This window comes from Barbatula barbatula (assembly GCF_947034865.1).
Source record: "Barbatula barbatula genome assembly, chromosome: 17".
NCBI lineage: Eukaryota > Metazoa > Chordata > Actinopteri > Cypriniformes > Nemacheilidae > Barbatula > Barbatula barbatula.
In genome coordinates, this window is record NC_136780.1 from 3253761 (window position 1) to 3267740 (window position 13980).

The 13980-nt window shown below is 36.0% G+C and overlaps 1 protein-coding gene across 1 annotated transcript; it reads right to left on the reverse strand.

Moving 5' to 3' along the window:
- Positions 1-3426: 3426 nt before the first annotated feature.
- copz1 (COPI coat complex subunit zeta 1) lies at positions 3427-8128 on the reverse strand. The gene is made up of 9 exons (XM_079478532.1): positions 8007-8128; positions 7563-7631; positions 7300-7381; positions 7131-7222; positions 6987-7042; positions 6826-6903; positions 5765-5816; positions 5503-5541; positions 3427-3880 (listed from the first exon to the last, which is right to left on the reverse strand). Exons 1-9 carry the CDS (start codon positions 8022-8024, stop codon positions 3833-3835), a joined length of 534 nt encoding a protein of 177 aa, XP_079334658.1. The 5' UTR covers positions 8025-8128; the 3' UTR covers positions 3427-3832.
- Between the last annotated feature and the right edge of the window lie 5852 nt (positions 8129-13980).

The window sequence follows — 13980 nt, forward strand, 5'->3', positions numbered from 1 at the left end:
AATAGGCCCCATGAGGGCCAGAGGCCCATAAAACACATCAGGTCGTTGTGGACCACGCGAGCCTGGGGACCGCAAGCGCATTCTCCGCTCTTATCTCAACGTGGTTGTGTATGGATTCATGTGCCACCTATCCTCTATTCCATTCTGGGCTATTTTCTATGGTCCTCGATGAATTTGGCCCGTCTGAACCAAAAGCAGACTGTAATTTACGAATCTTTATCTCAGCGCTGTTTGCTCAGCTTCGGCTCTGAGCTGCATGCGCCATGAATACGAAACACTGCCGCTATTGTGATTGGGAAAAAGCATGCAGCGTGTTTGATTTCGAGTCCACAGCACGCATACAGTCGCATTAAAGCATTCTGGGTGTGAATGTGTCCGAGGTTTCTGGAGCGAAGGTGTGATAGACGGTGACAAAGACTCTGTAGATGATGATAATTTATAGACTGCTTCACAGACATTCAACTACAGACACACACGCAGGTTTAAGCATCAATTACAGGCCTCCTGTCCACATGCCTCTGACAGTTTTATGGCACGTTTTGTACAGCGTGTCAAACCGCACTGTTTTACTCTATTATACTCATTCCTCTATAATTAATATAAATTACTTTCTTGCCTTTTTACAGCTGTGCCACTGTAATTATAGCCAATGAAAGGCCATCATCTACTGTCAATAGGTGCTCCAGGAATATCCAGATAAAAGCCCATTTGAACGCCGGGGGTGTTGGTGGGATAAAGGATTTTAGGGAATGCTTACCTATAGATACTGACATCATCATCCACAACCTTGACAGCACACTACATTCTCCATACTAGACAGATGTTTAATAGTATGCTTTTCGAATCAGCAGCATCAATATGATGATTGCTGCAGGTCATAAACAGAACAATCCGTTAAGGAATGCAAGGGAACGTGTTATGCTTTCTTCTGGAGTTAGCATGTCAAGATTGGAGATGAAGAGAGTCATTTCTGTATTACTAGAGACACCAAATGGAAAATCGAATCCATTTGGCAGTCACTTTGATCTAAAACAACACAATCTATCAGTTTTAGTATGTTACTTGGGATGACCTTTGCGCTGATAATGCAATGCACTTCAGGTATTTTAGACCTCACTTTTCTAGTTTTTGATATATTCAACCCATCGCTGCTGGTTTGAAATAAAGTGAATCTTTTATACAAATTCAACATTTCAAGTACACGTCAACTTCAGTTATCCTTTCCACTGTTCGTGCTTTGATATCTGAAACAAAACCCTCTGTTGAACTATCCTACAATACCGCTTCCTTCAGTCTTAAAATATGGTAGACTTCATAACACAGATATGAGCGAGATGTCCTGAGGTTTTTTAATCTGCAACCCATCCGATAATGAATCATAATGAATGACCTCATAATGGAAAAGCCACTTAACTCAATTGGTCAAATAAATTAAGAAGCGAAGGCTTTCATGCTTTGGAGATAAGACGCCAGCGCTCGCGAGCATCACGGAAACAAGGTTAGGAAACTCCCTCTGGGAGGGTGGGGCATTCTGGGGCCAACGTGATGTTTCATTTCTCCAAACAGCATGCTTCAGGACAAAGGAAACTTTCCCAACTAATTTCATATGGATTCCAAAGCATTATTAAAGAGTAAGAGAAGGTTACGGAGGTGTGCTGAATCAGTGCCAGTGAAGTTCTCCCTGTCTGAAGCGAACAGAACCGCAGCTGTATATCAGAACCAATCTGGCCTCAACAAGCCCTTTCCCAAATCTGTGTCTCACTGCGTGTCCCACATGGGGGTGAACTTTTGTAACCTCCAGTGGACGCTGGTGCTGTTTAGTTTTATTTCTGCAGTACAGAAAAGAGACGCATGCAGTGTTAAAGAATAAAGTGGCACCGGGTCTTTGCACAGGTAGCCCAATTGGTAGAGCATTGCATCAGCAAAACAAAGGTCGTGGGTTTATCCCCAAAGTGCACACATGGCGCTTTGGATGAAAGTATCTGCCAAATGCATACATGTAAAAATAAAACACCCCAATAAAATATCACTTTGCTCTTTCAGCCGTTGGTCACTGTGGCCTTTGAGATTGCATGCATCTCATCATCTCCCTATACCCCCCCTCCCAATGTGATAACCTCGTCTTAGAAATGATCCTAAGGTATGTACATGATATACTACTTATTTTTACAACCATTTCTCAAGGGGGAAGATTTCATTTGCATTCAAATGAGAGAGAGGGGCGGTATCCACCAGAGAAAAAAGCAGTCGTGTGAAGCTGTCAAACCTCCTTCAGCATTTTGGCAAACACATACACACATTGATTTGGTTAAGGTGTGTATTGCACGACAGATTTTTATTTCAGAAAGTAGTATGGTAAACACTTTTCTTATGCACTATAAGAAGGCTTGTGGCCAAAACAGGTTTTTAAATAACAGCCTGGTTTTAGGACGTCTTAAACCGTGCCATATGTTGCAAGTAATTTACAACCCGCAATTCATTCAGAGGCAAAGTTTCTTATTAACCTCACAGTTGTGGACGAATTAAAAAGAGTTGTAATTTTACACGCATGATAAGCTAAAATGTGCCTTGGAACCATAAAAGGGCAACAAAACAGGAAGTTACAGCTTGTAATTTAAGCTAAATGGTAAATGCCTTCAGTCTCAAAGCCTTCAAGACTGTGTGTTTGATTCTCTACAAGAAGAGGGCGCTCTTGATCTAACTTTGAAGGGTTGCTCTGGGACACAATCCCAAAATTGATAAAGAACAGATTAATAAACAATAATGTGATCTTATTTATTAAATACTGTATTGTGAGTATTTAAATATCCATTACATTTAAAAAAAATTACATAATTGAAAAATCTTTCTCTCTTAACAAGTCTCGTCTCTTAAATCTATAAATTTTTGTTAAGCATTAACATATTATTTAGGGTGACCAGACGTGCCATTTTTCCCCAGACACGTCCTGGCCAGGATTTCGGGTGCGTCCTCCGGTGGTCGCATTTGTCAAGCGCATGTCATTGAAGGTTTTATTTAAAATTTCAAGATAATAATGAAACTACATGATTATACGTCTTAAGAAAAATAAATGTTAATTTTACAATGTTTTTTAACTGAAATGTGAAAACCTCGAAGACGCATACAGTCGTCAAATCATGCGACCTCTGGAGGAAGCACCTGAAATCCTGGACAGGACATGTCGGGGGAAAAATGGCATGTATGATCACCGACTATTGTTGCTTTATTGTTTCCTAACTGTTTTGGAAAAAGTATCCGTAAAGTGGCCAAATGTAAGTCTTTTCAGTAATGTGACCTCAAGATTATCATTCTAAACAAAGATATCCATACCACATAACAGTAAACAGAGTGACCTCAAAACCTGGTTAAGGAAAAGTCCCCGGGACAACAATAGTACTAACAGAATTAAACACAGTGAAGAAAAACTAGATGAAACTGTTTTCTTTACTTCCATCAAAACAAGGGTTAGGAGGAGGAAAAGGACACAACAACCACTGGAATGTACAGAAACGTAATGAAATTCTCGCAGTACAACAGTGATATCATTAAAAAAAACAGCTGTATATTCATTGCTTACTGGAATGGGATTTTAAAAAAACACACGCCCTGGTAATTTTCCCTAAAGAGAAAGTCCCGCCAAGACAATTTTCCAGGTTCTTGCCACGGAAAATCTTTTGAAATGGACATGTTCCTGGTCTTTTCTTCAATAAAGAGAAACGCTAGAAGTCGTTTGCAGTGGACGTGCACTTTAACAAGAAATCATTCAAGAAAACAGGGCAGAGGAGCGATGAAAAGTGAATGTGTCTGATCTCATGTCATCTTGACCAATATCTTATCGGAGAAGGGACCATTTGATCTGCTCCTTAGCCGACTGTAGCACCTGCGGACAAGAAGACACATCCGTTAAAGTTAAAACCAAGGCATCTACGTAAGATATTATTTATAAAATGTTTATTATGAAACCAACAAAACAGTGCTATCGGCGAGGAAATGACATATAAAAGAAAAACGGGTAGCAATGTAGAAAAAAACAGGTGCATGTCCAACAATGGTGGGTTACTGAGATAAAGATAAAGGTTATATCTGACTGGTCATTTGATCACCATCATATCATATCTCATTTAAACGCATCTGTCAAACCTGCTTTTATTTTAGACATGAAACTTTTAAGTGGAAAAATAGCTTTAAATCCAATTATAATGAGTGTCATAATTAACCTCAGTTGTCATTAGGCATACATAAAATGTGTGCTGACAATTTATCATAACCTGATGTTTCAAATTAGGACATGTCAAATAATTAGTCACATTTAATTGGAAGGAATTAGCAGCCTCAGAATCATTTATTTAAGCATTGTGTGTTCCTCTTCAGTAAATTCAATCATTCAATGAGGATGGATAGCCTAAAACACACCCAAAAAACCTCACGTGTCTCTAAGCTGCAACACATAATTACATTCGAATGTGTTTATGGTCGAGTCATTAACGCCATCATTTGTCTTAAGACAAACATCCATCAGGTAGAGAACCTTTCAAGTAGTCAAGCCAAAACATTAGCACTGTTTTATGATAAAGTCTGAAGCACATAGGTAAACTGTTTTGCCATTTTCTATTGAAATACAAAATGTATTATTACAAATTATATTAAAGACATAAGTATCAACTCCACAAAGTTAGGTTAAACGTACTATACATATGATCATATTGTAAACAATTCAGTGGTTGACACAACATGATGGATTTACATTCATTTAATATTTCTTCTTAAGAGCCAAAATGTATACAAACTCTCTCTCTGTCTTCCTATACTCATAATTTTAGTTTATTAGCCAAAAAAAGAGAAATCCCAAAATATAAAGATAATTCAGTAAATATTGCACTAATATCATTATTGTAATTTTTTAGTGAAATTCTGATACTACGACAGCCCTCATTTCTAGATTTATTAAAAAATAACTAAACCGATTTTTAATGTGGCCCACTGTACGTAAAAATACAATTAGCATGGCAAAACTTTTTAACTGAAACCCATTATACAAAGGTGTAACCCTGTAATCGAGTAATGCAGGCGCAGCAAAACATCAAGGAATTAATTCATCATCTTAATATGAGCGAGGCAAAGCATAACCATATAGCAGGAAAGACGAGGAGACAGCCATTAATCACAGACGCGAGAGGGATACAGGCAGCCTGTCGCAGGGCCTCTTAAATGAGAACATTAATCAGTCCACGCTCGTGACTACGGCAGCCGCGGGGAGCCATCGCTGGCAGACAGCCGCCAATAATTAGCCATCATGTTTACATGTGGTAGACACGCGGGAACTAGGAAAGCCGTGCTAATGGCGGCGAGACGTACGCGTTCTTAATGTGGGAGCTATGAAACCAGACCACCTCAGACTCATTTTCTAAATGAATCATGGGTAAATCTCCGAGCGCTATAAAACATAAGAGCCGGGGATGCGATAAGACGACAGGTGTCCTGAACAAAACGCATCTTTCTCACCTGAGTGACTGTCTGTTCTGTCAGAGGTACGTCGTCGCCCTGTAGGACAGAAGAGAGAGAGGGTGATTTTAAGACTGCTGGCTTACTTTCTGTCCCACACTTTGAGCTTGAGTATTGGAAATCAAACTTAATGGCCGCCAAGCAGCTCCATAATGCTCATGGGTGGCATCAAGAGTATGTGAGAGGAAAGACTCATAGCGTACTAAGCAGGCAGATTAACATTCACAACAGCATAATACAAATCAATAGCATAGTTTGTTACCCTCAAGGCGACGCGGTGTACCACCTGCTGAGGGTCACTTTCAAGGATCACTCTGTGAGAGAGACACACGGCAATTAGTTTGCAATGAAACTAAGATGATGAAATGGTGTTCAGGGATGCAGCAAATACAACACTAGACTTCTGTTTGTTTGTTTGATGAACTTTTATTTTTTATTTTCTTTATTGAAACGCAGTGCAGCAAGTAAGAACAGACTTCAGTCATATATTGTCTGCATTAGCACTTGTGGTCATGGTGTGATTTTCAATGGCTGAGAGCAGGACGGTCAATAAATGTAAATAACTTTTATCATTTTTGTGACCAATTATTAGACTATAATCAATGACACCTGCATTTAGTGCCACACACTTATTTTGTACGATACTAACACAAAATGTAATGCAAAAGTGCTCACTACTTCAGCTTATTGTAACTGTATGTTTATATTGGCTGTTTACAATGGCTCACAATGTAACTCATCCGATCAAAGTTAAAAAGAAAGAAACAGATAGTCCTGCCTCAAACTCACCCCATTGGTTGAGTCAATGTTGCTACATGATTTCAGCTGAGGTGATTAAACAACACATGTTTTGAAAGCATGGCAGTGTTTACATTTTTGAGGGAAATCCACTAACATATGATTTACTTATAGTACTGTATACTTTTTGCCACACTTCACTATAGTGCAGTCGACCTCTTATGATGTTAATTGAGTGTTTTAAGATTTATAACAATAAAAATAAGTCATATTTACCGTTACAGCTATATAAAATTACACCGTGATTTAAGATCATGGTCATATAACCCACCATGATTTAAATTATATAGATCATTTTTCAAGATGTAAACAACATTGGTCCAGAAGCACATCTTCTGTTTTTAACGCTACAAAAATATTTGAGCATACACAACTGAATCAAAATGTTACACCAACATCTTTAAGACATAATTATATACGTGGGAAGTCCTTGGATCCGTGTTGTTTACATCTTGCAAAATGGTCTAAATGTTGTCTCATTTTTGCCAGTATCTCTAAAAATGTATGTTTAAAATAATATCTTACCCGCCATCAACAATCTCATCAACAGCCAAGAAAAGACCCTCCATATTTTCAAGCAAGGCTCTCTTTTCCACATTTTTCCTGAACAATGATAACCGATAAGTTCAGTAGATGTCAGAAACATTACAATGACGAATCATGTGAAACAAATGAATGTTTCCCACCTCAACATTTGACTGAGAGAATCAAAAAGACAATTCAGCACTGACATGAGCATCAGCTGTGAGAAAAGACCATTACAGTCATATGAGATTCATGCAGTAATAACATTAGAGGCGTCACGTGTTATTATTAATTTAAAGTTGTACCTCGTTTTCATGAGAGCTGCCAATGACGTAGAAATATAAATCAATATTGCTCTTGTATACAACGGTTAGACCCTCCAACAAAGCTATTTCACCTGTTTAAAAAAGAATGGTTGTTTAACAATATAAAATAGACTTGATGTTCTGAATGCATCTCTTAAATCACTCTTACTGTCTGTTCTGTGTGTTTTGTTGAAGATGTTTTTCTCAAAAGCTTTCTGCTCTTTCACTGTGGGATACGTGTCATCATAATACTGCAAGACAAGCAAAAACACAAACAATGAAAATTATATTCAGAGCATCAAGTAGAAAGCAACAAGGCAATGGAAAGGATCTTTAAAACATTATGCTGAACTTGCAAAGAAACAAAGAATTTTGAGCAATTTAAAACTGGATTAAACATCACTACCTAAAACATGAAAAAGGCGATCTAACCTTAGCATAGAGTCTCTCTCCGTCGTTGTCCATGATCAGGACAGCTTTCACAGTATAAAGAGATGGTTCCTGTAATATGGATACACAAACATGATCATGCAATGTAAACATAAGCGCTGAATCCGTGAATCACATTACAGCTGTTATATGATCACTGTGAACAGGGTAAAGGTTGGGAGATTTGTAATCGTGGCTCAAATAGCAATGCTGTAAAAACACTTTTGAAATTTATATCAAACCACAACGACTTAAATGTTCAAATACCATAAACGCATTTTTCAGTTTGTGTCTTGACTTTCATAATCTGTTTTTCGGAAGTGACATTATAATCGGTAAGTGACAGAAATATAACGCTACGTTTCTAATGCAGATAAACTGTATAACTGTCGTATTCATATATTTTACATATTCAAATTAAAAGATGCACATCGATTAAAAATATACCAGTATTAGCGTATCCATGATCAACGCGACAGTTCTCTGCTCCGTGTATTCAATTCCTGCGTGTATCACTTCCGTCTACGTCATAAGGTGAAAGGGCAAAAGTAAGCGGAAGCTGTTTCAAGGTTTGATCGTGACGTTATTCGGGAGATTTATTTAAATGAATCACGAGAAGGAGGATTCTGTATAAATAACAAAGTTAGAGAAGTGCATTTTAAAATTCTACACAAAATTTACCCTTGCAATTTATCTTTATCTAAATTTATGGACATTGGTGATACGTGTTCTTTTTGTAATATGCAGGAGGAAAACTTGGCTCATTTATTTTATAACTGTCCTGTAACCCTTAAATTCTGGTCTGACGTAAGCTCCTTTTTATTTGTCCATAAAAATATTGTTTATATGTTATCTCTTAAAGATATTATATGTTCATATACCAATGAATGTAAAATGTTTGTTTATGTGGTGAATTTCTATATTTTACATGGCAAATATTATATTCATAAGCAAAAGTTTTTAAAATCTGCACTTAACTGCAATTTATTTATGTTAGAAATGGAGAACTTAAGAAAATCTCTTTTGCTCATAAACAACCAAAAAAATGTAAAGTTGTTAAAATTTATACAGACGTTTTTTTCAATTTAATATCCCGTCTAATTTTATGAATGGCCTTTTGTTTAAATATGTTTATATATATATAATTTGTTTTGTGGATATAGAATGTGTCCATAGGAAAGAGGATAATACTTGCTGTTATTTTCTGTATTTCTTTATTTATTTTTTCTTTATTATTTTTATTATTTATCAATCTTTTTTTTTCCCCTCTTTGTGTGATATGTATAATATTGCTTCTTAAATTTAATAAAAAAAAAAAAAAAAAAAAAAAAAAAAAAAAAAAAAAAATCACGAGAAGGAGTTGCTATTATTATGTTTATGTTATGTTATTGTTATTAATAATAAAATATGTAATATTTAAAAAGAAATAAACAGTAAAATAAATGCAAATGAGAACTTACGAAGGGGAGAGAAAATGGCCTGAGAACAAATCCTACAGTGCAATCACAATATTAATTCAGAAATTAATTTAAACACAAATGATAAAATGTCAATTATATGCCAGTAATGGAAATCATAGCAATGGATTTTTTAGACAATAATGGCTTAATATTAAATTGAACACATAATATAAATACTCTATGGCCTTTGACCTCATTTGTATAAGTGAAAGATGTAGCTGTATAGATTTTGTGATATTTTCTTAACGAAAATACAGGATCAAACACAAACCATTTTAAAACTCACTTTATGTATAGCTATTTGGTATTTCCCAAACCCAGTATTTTATGTGTGCCTAATCTATGGATTTTGTTATTATATTACATTCCCTGCACCCAAAATCGTGTAGGCTTGTTTTTTTAATACTAAGAATTTAGAAAACACACAATTGCGTACTGATTTCAGCATACTTCATAGTAGGCCTGTTTGGACGCAGGGAGAGTTTTTGTGCTTTTATTATTTGCTTTACTTTGGACTAGGGATGCATCAATATACATTTTGGCGGATAATGATGACCTAATAATAACATTAGAAGCCGATATATTGGCCGATATACAGTATCTAAATTTTAACATAAAATTCCCTCAAACAAAAGACTGAAACAAAAGGCAAAAAATAGACGACTGCTTTTATTTGAAAATATTCACCGCAGAATACAAGTTAACATTTAGTTCTCCTTTTCACCCTGAAAAGCATGTACCAAGCTTTACACAAGTTAACAATCCTTTACCCTTCAAATATATTCAATAAACATATCATATACGTAGATGTTCTTCCAGAATTAATTTTTTTGTCTAACAGGTGTCAAGAAGCATTCAGACACCAATCTGATTCAAACAATAGGCTTTTGTTCTTATAATTTACACATTCATAAATACTGTATCTACATACTGTACCTAATAGCAGTAAGTGAATGGTCACGACAGAGTACTGTACTGTATTTTCACTGCGAGTAGCGTGCAGATGAAGTGGTTTAACCAGAGAAAATTATTTTCGATTTATCAGCATTAATATATCGGCATTAATTATAGTTTCCGCCCACGCCGATAACATTGAAAATGGCCATTTATTGGCCAATATCGTGCATCCCTGCTCTGGACCCTTTCATTGAGACGAATTCACCAACTCCAGTGACTGCTAAGGGCTAACCACAGGTTAGACCTGTTTATTTACAAAATGACCTACACATAATGGTAATGGATGAAGGAACAGCATCATATACACAAGTACTGTAACATTTTAGGAACAGTATTGTAACTCCTTTTTTTGATGAGTTTCTCTATTAAAATTGATTCAATGTAAACTTTAGCCCCTCTGTACAGCTAAACCTGAAAACAACTGGCTGTCATGATCAGATACTTAGTGAAAGTGCTTCTGATCACGATCCTATTGCATTTGAAATCTATTTGCCCTCCATAAATGACACACTAGCCTCAATGACACAGGCCCTCCTCGAAACTGCATGGCTCCAAGTCTGTCCTGTTTTTTCCATGATAATTTAAGAGATCCTCCTACAACTCGGCATCGTAATTACATTGGTCACTTTTTCTGGGAAGCACCACTGTGAAAACTAATCCCAAAAGGGGTTTTCCCTGCGCTCATCATTTACTACAGCAACTACACTGACATCTGAGGTCATTCGTTGTGTTCTCAGAGTGAAAACGCAGTCATATAGTGTTTAATCTAGAGACCTGTGGTGGGCTGATTTGTAAGTAAAACTCACTGAGCACGTTGTTTCATTTCGTGTCCAAAATGTACCTTAAAGCAAGATATATCTGTGTTGAATATAATATTTTTATATGTTCGTAACAGTAAGGACGCTTACCAGCAGGTTTCACAATGAAACACAGGGTTTTCACAACTTTACCGCAAAGTGCATTTCAAAATTACCCCACGTTATGTCAGAGAGGATACAGTATATTTCGCCTGGATATAAATGATAAGGTATAGTTCAGGTGTAGTTGTAATGTACCGCTAAATCGTTTTTTTTATTATTTCGTAATAGCCGTTTTCCCATATCAGTGTATTATTGTTATTTATTCAAACTTAAATTAAAAAATGGTGTATTTTACTTTAGTAATTTATAGTTTCTGTATGTGTATAGTTATGTATATTTAAATATATATTATATAAATCTGTTTATATTCATTCTTTTAAGAATACTAAATGAACAATTCCTAAAATGTCCTGAAAATACTAATAGATCGTTCGTAAACCATTATTAGCAATTAACAAGTTGTGTTTCGTGATTATTCTGTCATTAAGTCCTTGAATTCTTTGAATATGCTGTATGACAGCCGAACATACAGTGGAATTATTTGTGACAGAGGTCATGTTCTGAGAACTCACTTCAGAAGAATCTTGTCCACTAAACAAACGTTACACCTGACATGCTCCAAATGAGGAACCAGCACAAACAGTATCATCGTTCACAGTAACTGTGTCTCAATAGTTCGCCAGATCACAGATAGAAGATTGAAGATCTTACATAATAGTTTATCTTGATCTGGGAGGTCACGAAGTGTTGTGTGGTCAATCGTTTGTTCACACCATACTGTACCAGAAGGCCATTGATGGGTCCACACTTCGTCCTTTGACTAGCATGTTACCTTGGGGGTCGCTCTGTACATCCCACCCGGTTCCCAGGGTGGGCATGGGTGTGTTGAGAGCAGTGCTGCCCTTGTGATTGGCACGTGTGGCTGTAGAAGGAGAGGAGATTGTAGGAAAGGGGATGTTGTGTGGCGGAAACACTGTTGAACGCTGATAAAGGCTTGTCTAGGTGCCCCTGCTAACTGCTGTGGTTTCTGCCACAAGACGGGGGTTGAGAGGAGGTGCCCAAACTATCGTGATATATTTGAATTCACCCGGCCTCCTCTGTTGCACAATGAAACATATACACTGAGTGAATGTTACACAAATTATTGTTTTGTCTACCAGTGCTTTTTGTAAATTGTATTTACCTAATCAAAACATGTAACCGTGCGTTCAAAAGTACACTATAGGTGCTTATGGTTAAATTATACACCCCTAAAGATACAACCATGTATGTTTTGTACCTGTAAAGTTCGCAAAGTTATACCCTTAAGTGTATCACCTCAGTGATGGGGGTTCTAACGTGTACAGTTTTGTGCGTCATGTTTTGGGTGTATCTGTTTTGTAAATAAAAACACACAGTCACACATTAAGGCAAGGGTCAGGTATATGATGAAGGTACAGTTTAATCTTAAGTTTTAATTGTGTTTGTATGACAACAGTGTTTGTTATAAATGTAAGGTCAGGGCAGGTCACATTTTGTACTATATGTTGAATCAATATATATTCAATTTAATAATATATTTAAAGCAATGTAAATGATTGTAACATTTTTATTAAATTATTTAGTGTTTTTAATATTTACTGTTTTGAAGAAAAGCCTAGAATATTTAATGGCTAGATTCCATTGTGACTAACTCCATATAGACGGTTTTAGCAGCAACAACATAAACAAATGTTATTTGGCCCAAACTTATGGGGTCTAACGTCCGGCAGACCTTGCATAGAACCAATTAGTTTTGATAAGATATTATTTCATTTAAAACAATTAATGTGCAATTTTATGTACATAGTCTATAAAAATATGATGTTTACAATGTATTGTGTTCATTGACAAAGTCAACAATAAGGATTTCATTTTAATCTCGCAACACTCTTAAATAAGTGCATGTTTTCTTTTTTTGATATCATCTGAAATTTTGCTTTGAGCCCTCTCTAGACAATTCTGATGCACCCTTGCTTCTGTGTAAATGAAAATACTTTTTAAAAAATCATTTTATTTACATATGTGACCCTAAAGTAATCCAAAAGCAATCGGTCTACATTACTTTTATATTGTGATACTTGGATTAGGTTACTAATTACATTTACAAAGTAATTTGTTACTGTACCGAATACATTTTTAAAGTAACCCTCCCAACCTTGCCAAACAGACCAGAAGGTAAATTCGGGCCAGGCGCATGTGTCCGATGAAACCGTCCACAGTGTCTTGTTCACAAATTATTATTTTTTTTTAAAAAGGTGTAAAATTGTATTTGGGCAGTAGTTTTTTCGGCAACAGACTGGGCAAGGTATGTGCATGAAGAGAAAAGTATTTCAGAAGCAACATACCTTGTGTTAAGTTATAATGTGACAACAAGCCCCGGTCTCCATGTTATTTAAAAAAACTTTATTTGTATTATTTACATTTAGTCATTTAGTAGACGCTTTATCCAAAGTGACTTACAAATTAGATAAACAATGGAAGCAATTGGAACCACACAAGGACAACAAAAAGTGCAATAAAACTGGTCTCATAGCCTACCACATTATTTAAAAATGTTGAGATTATTTGGCAGGCCGAGAGCAATTTATTTAACTTAATAGAGGAGTTCAAGTATATACTGTTCATTACTCATACACATATTTTCCACTTTTCCCAGCAGTAGATTAGGATGTTTTTTCCCTGCGAGCCACAAACCAAAACACAAATGCTCTCATCGTAGGTTTCTCTGGAGGTATATTATTAAATCTCGTCCTTGTATTTATTTTTTATTGCCTAATGATACTGATGCTACATTATAAAATTGAGGATCTTTGTAAAGATAAGATGAATCTTATTGTGAAAATAAAAAAGATACGTGTTTAACCTATAGAATTAAACCTATAGAAGCAGAAGGATTATGGGTCAGGATAATGTCACTGGTGCTGTTTCACTTCCTGGGGTCAATAACAACCAAAGCATCAAAAGTATGTTTAATCCAAAAGTAAGCACATCACTAAAAATAATAAATACATTTAGAAAGACAGGGCCATGTTACACAGAGACAAATGTGTAGAAAGACTCTATGACCTGAACTATATATGAAGAGTAGAAAGTCTGAATGGGTATTTAGGTTGGAATACGGCA

What these genes read in the sequence shown, in the direction of transcription:
- copz1 (XM_079478532.1), bottom strand. An exon ending in GAGAGAGACTCTATGCTAAG is followed by an intron (nt 7,382 to 7,562) that starts GTTAGATCGCCT and finishes CTTGTCTTGCAG; the next exon opens with TATTATGATGACACGTATCC. An exon ending in TACACCGCGTCGCCTTGAGG is followed by an intron (nt 5,542 to 5,764) that starts GTAACAAACTAT and finishes TCTGTCCTACAG; the next exon opens with GGCGACGACGTACCTCTGAC.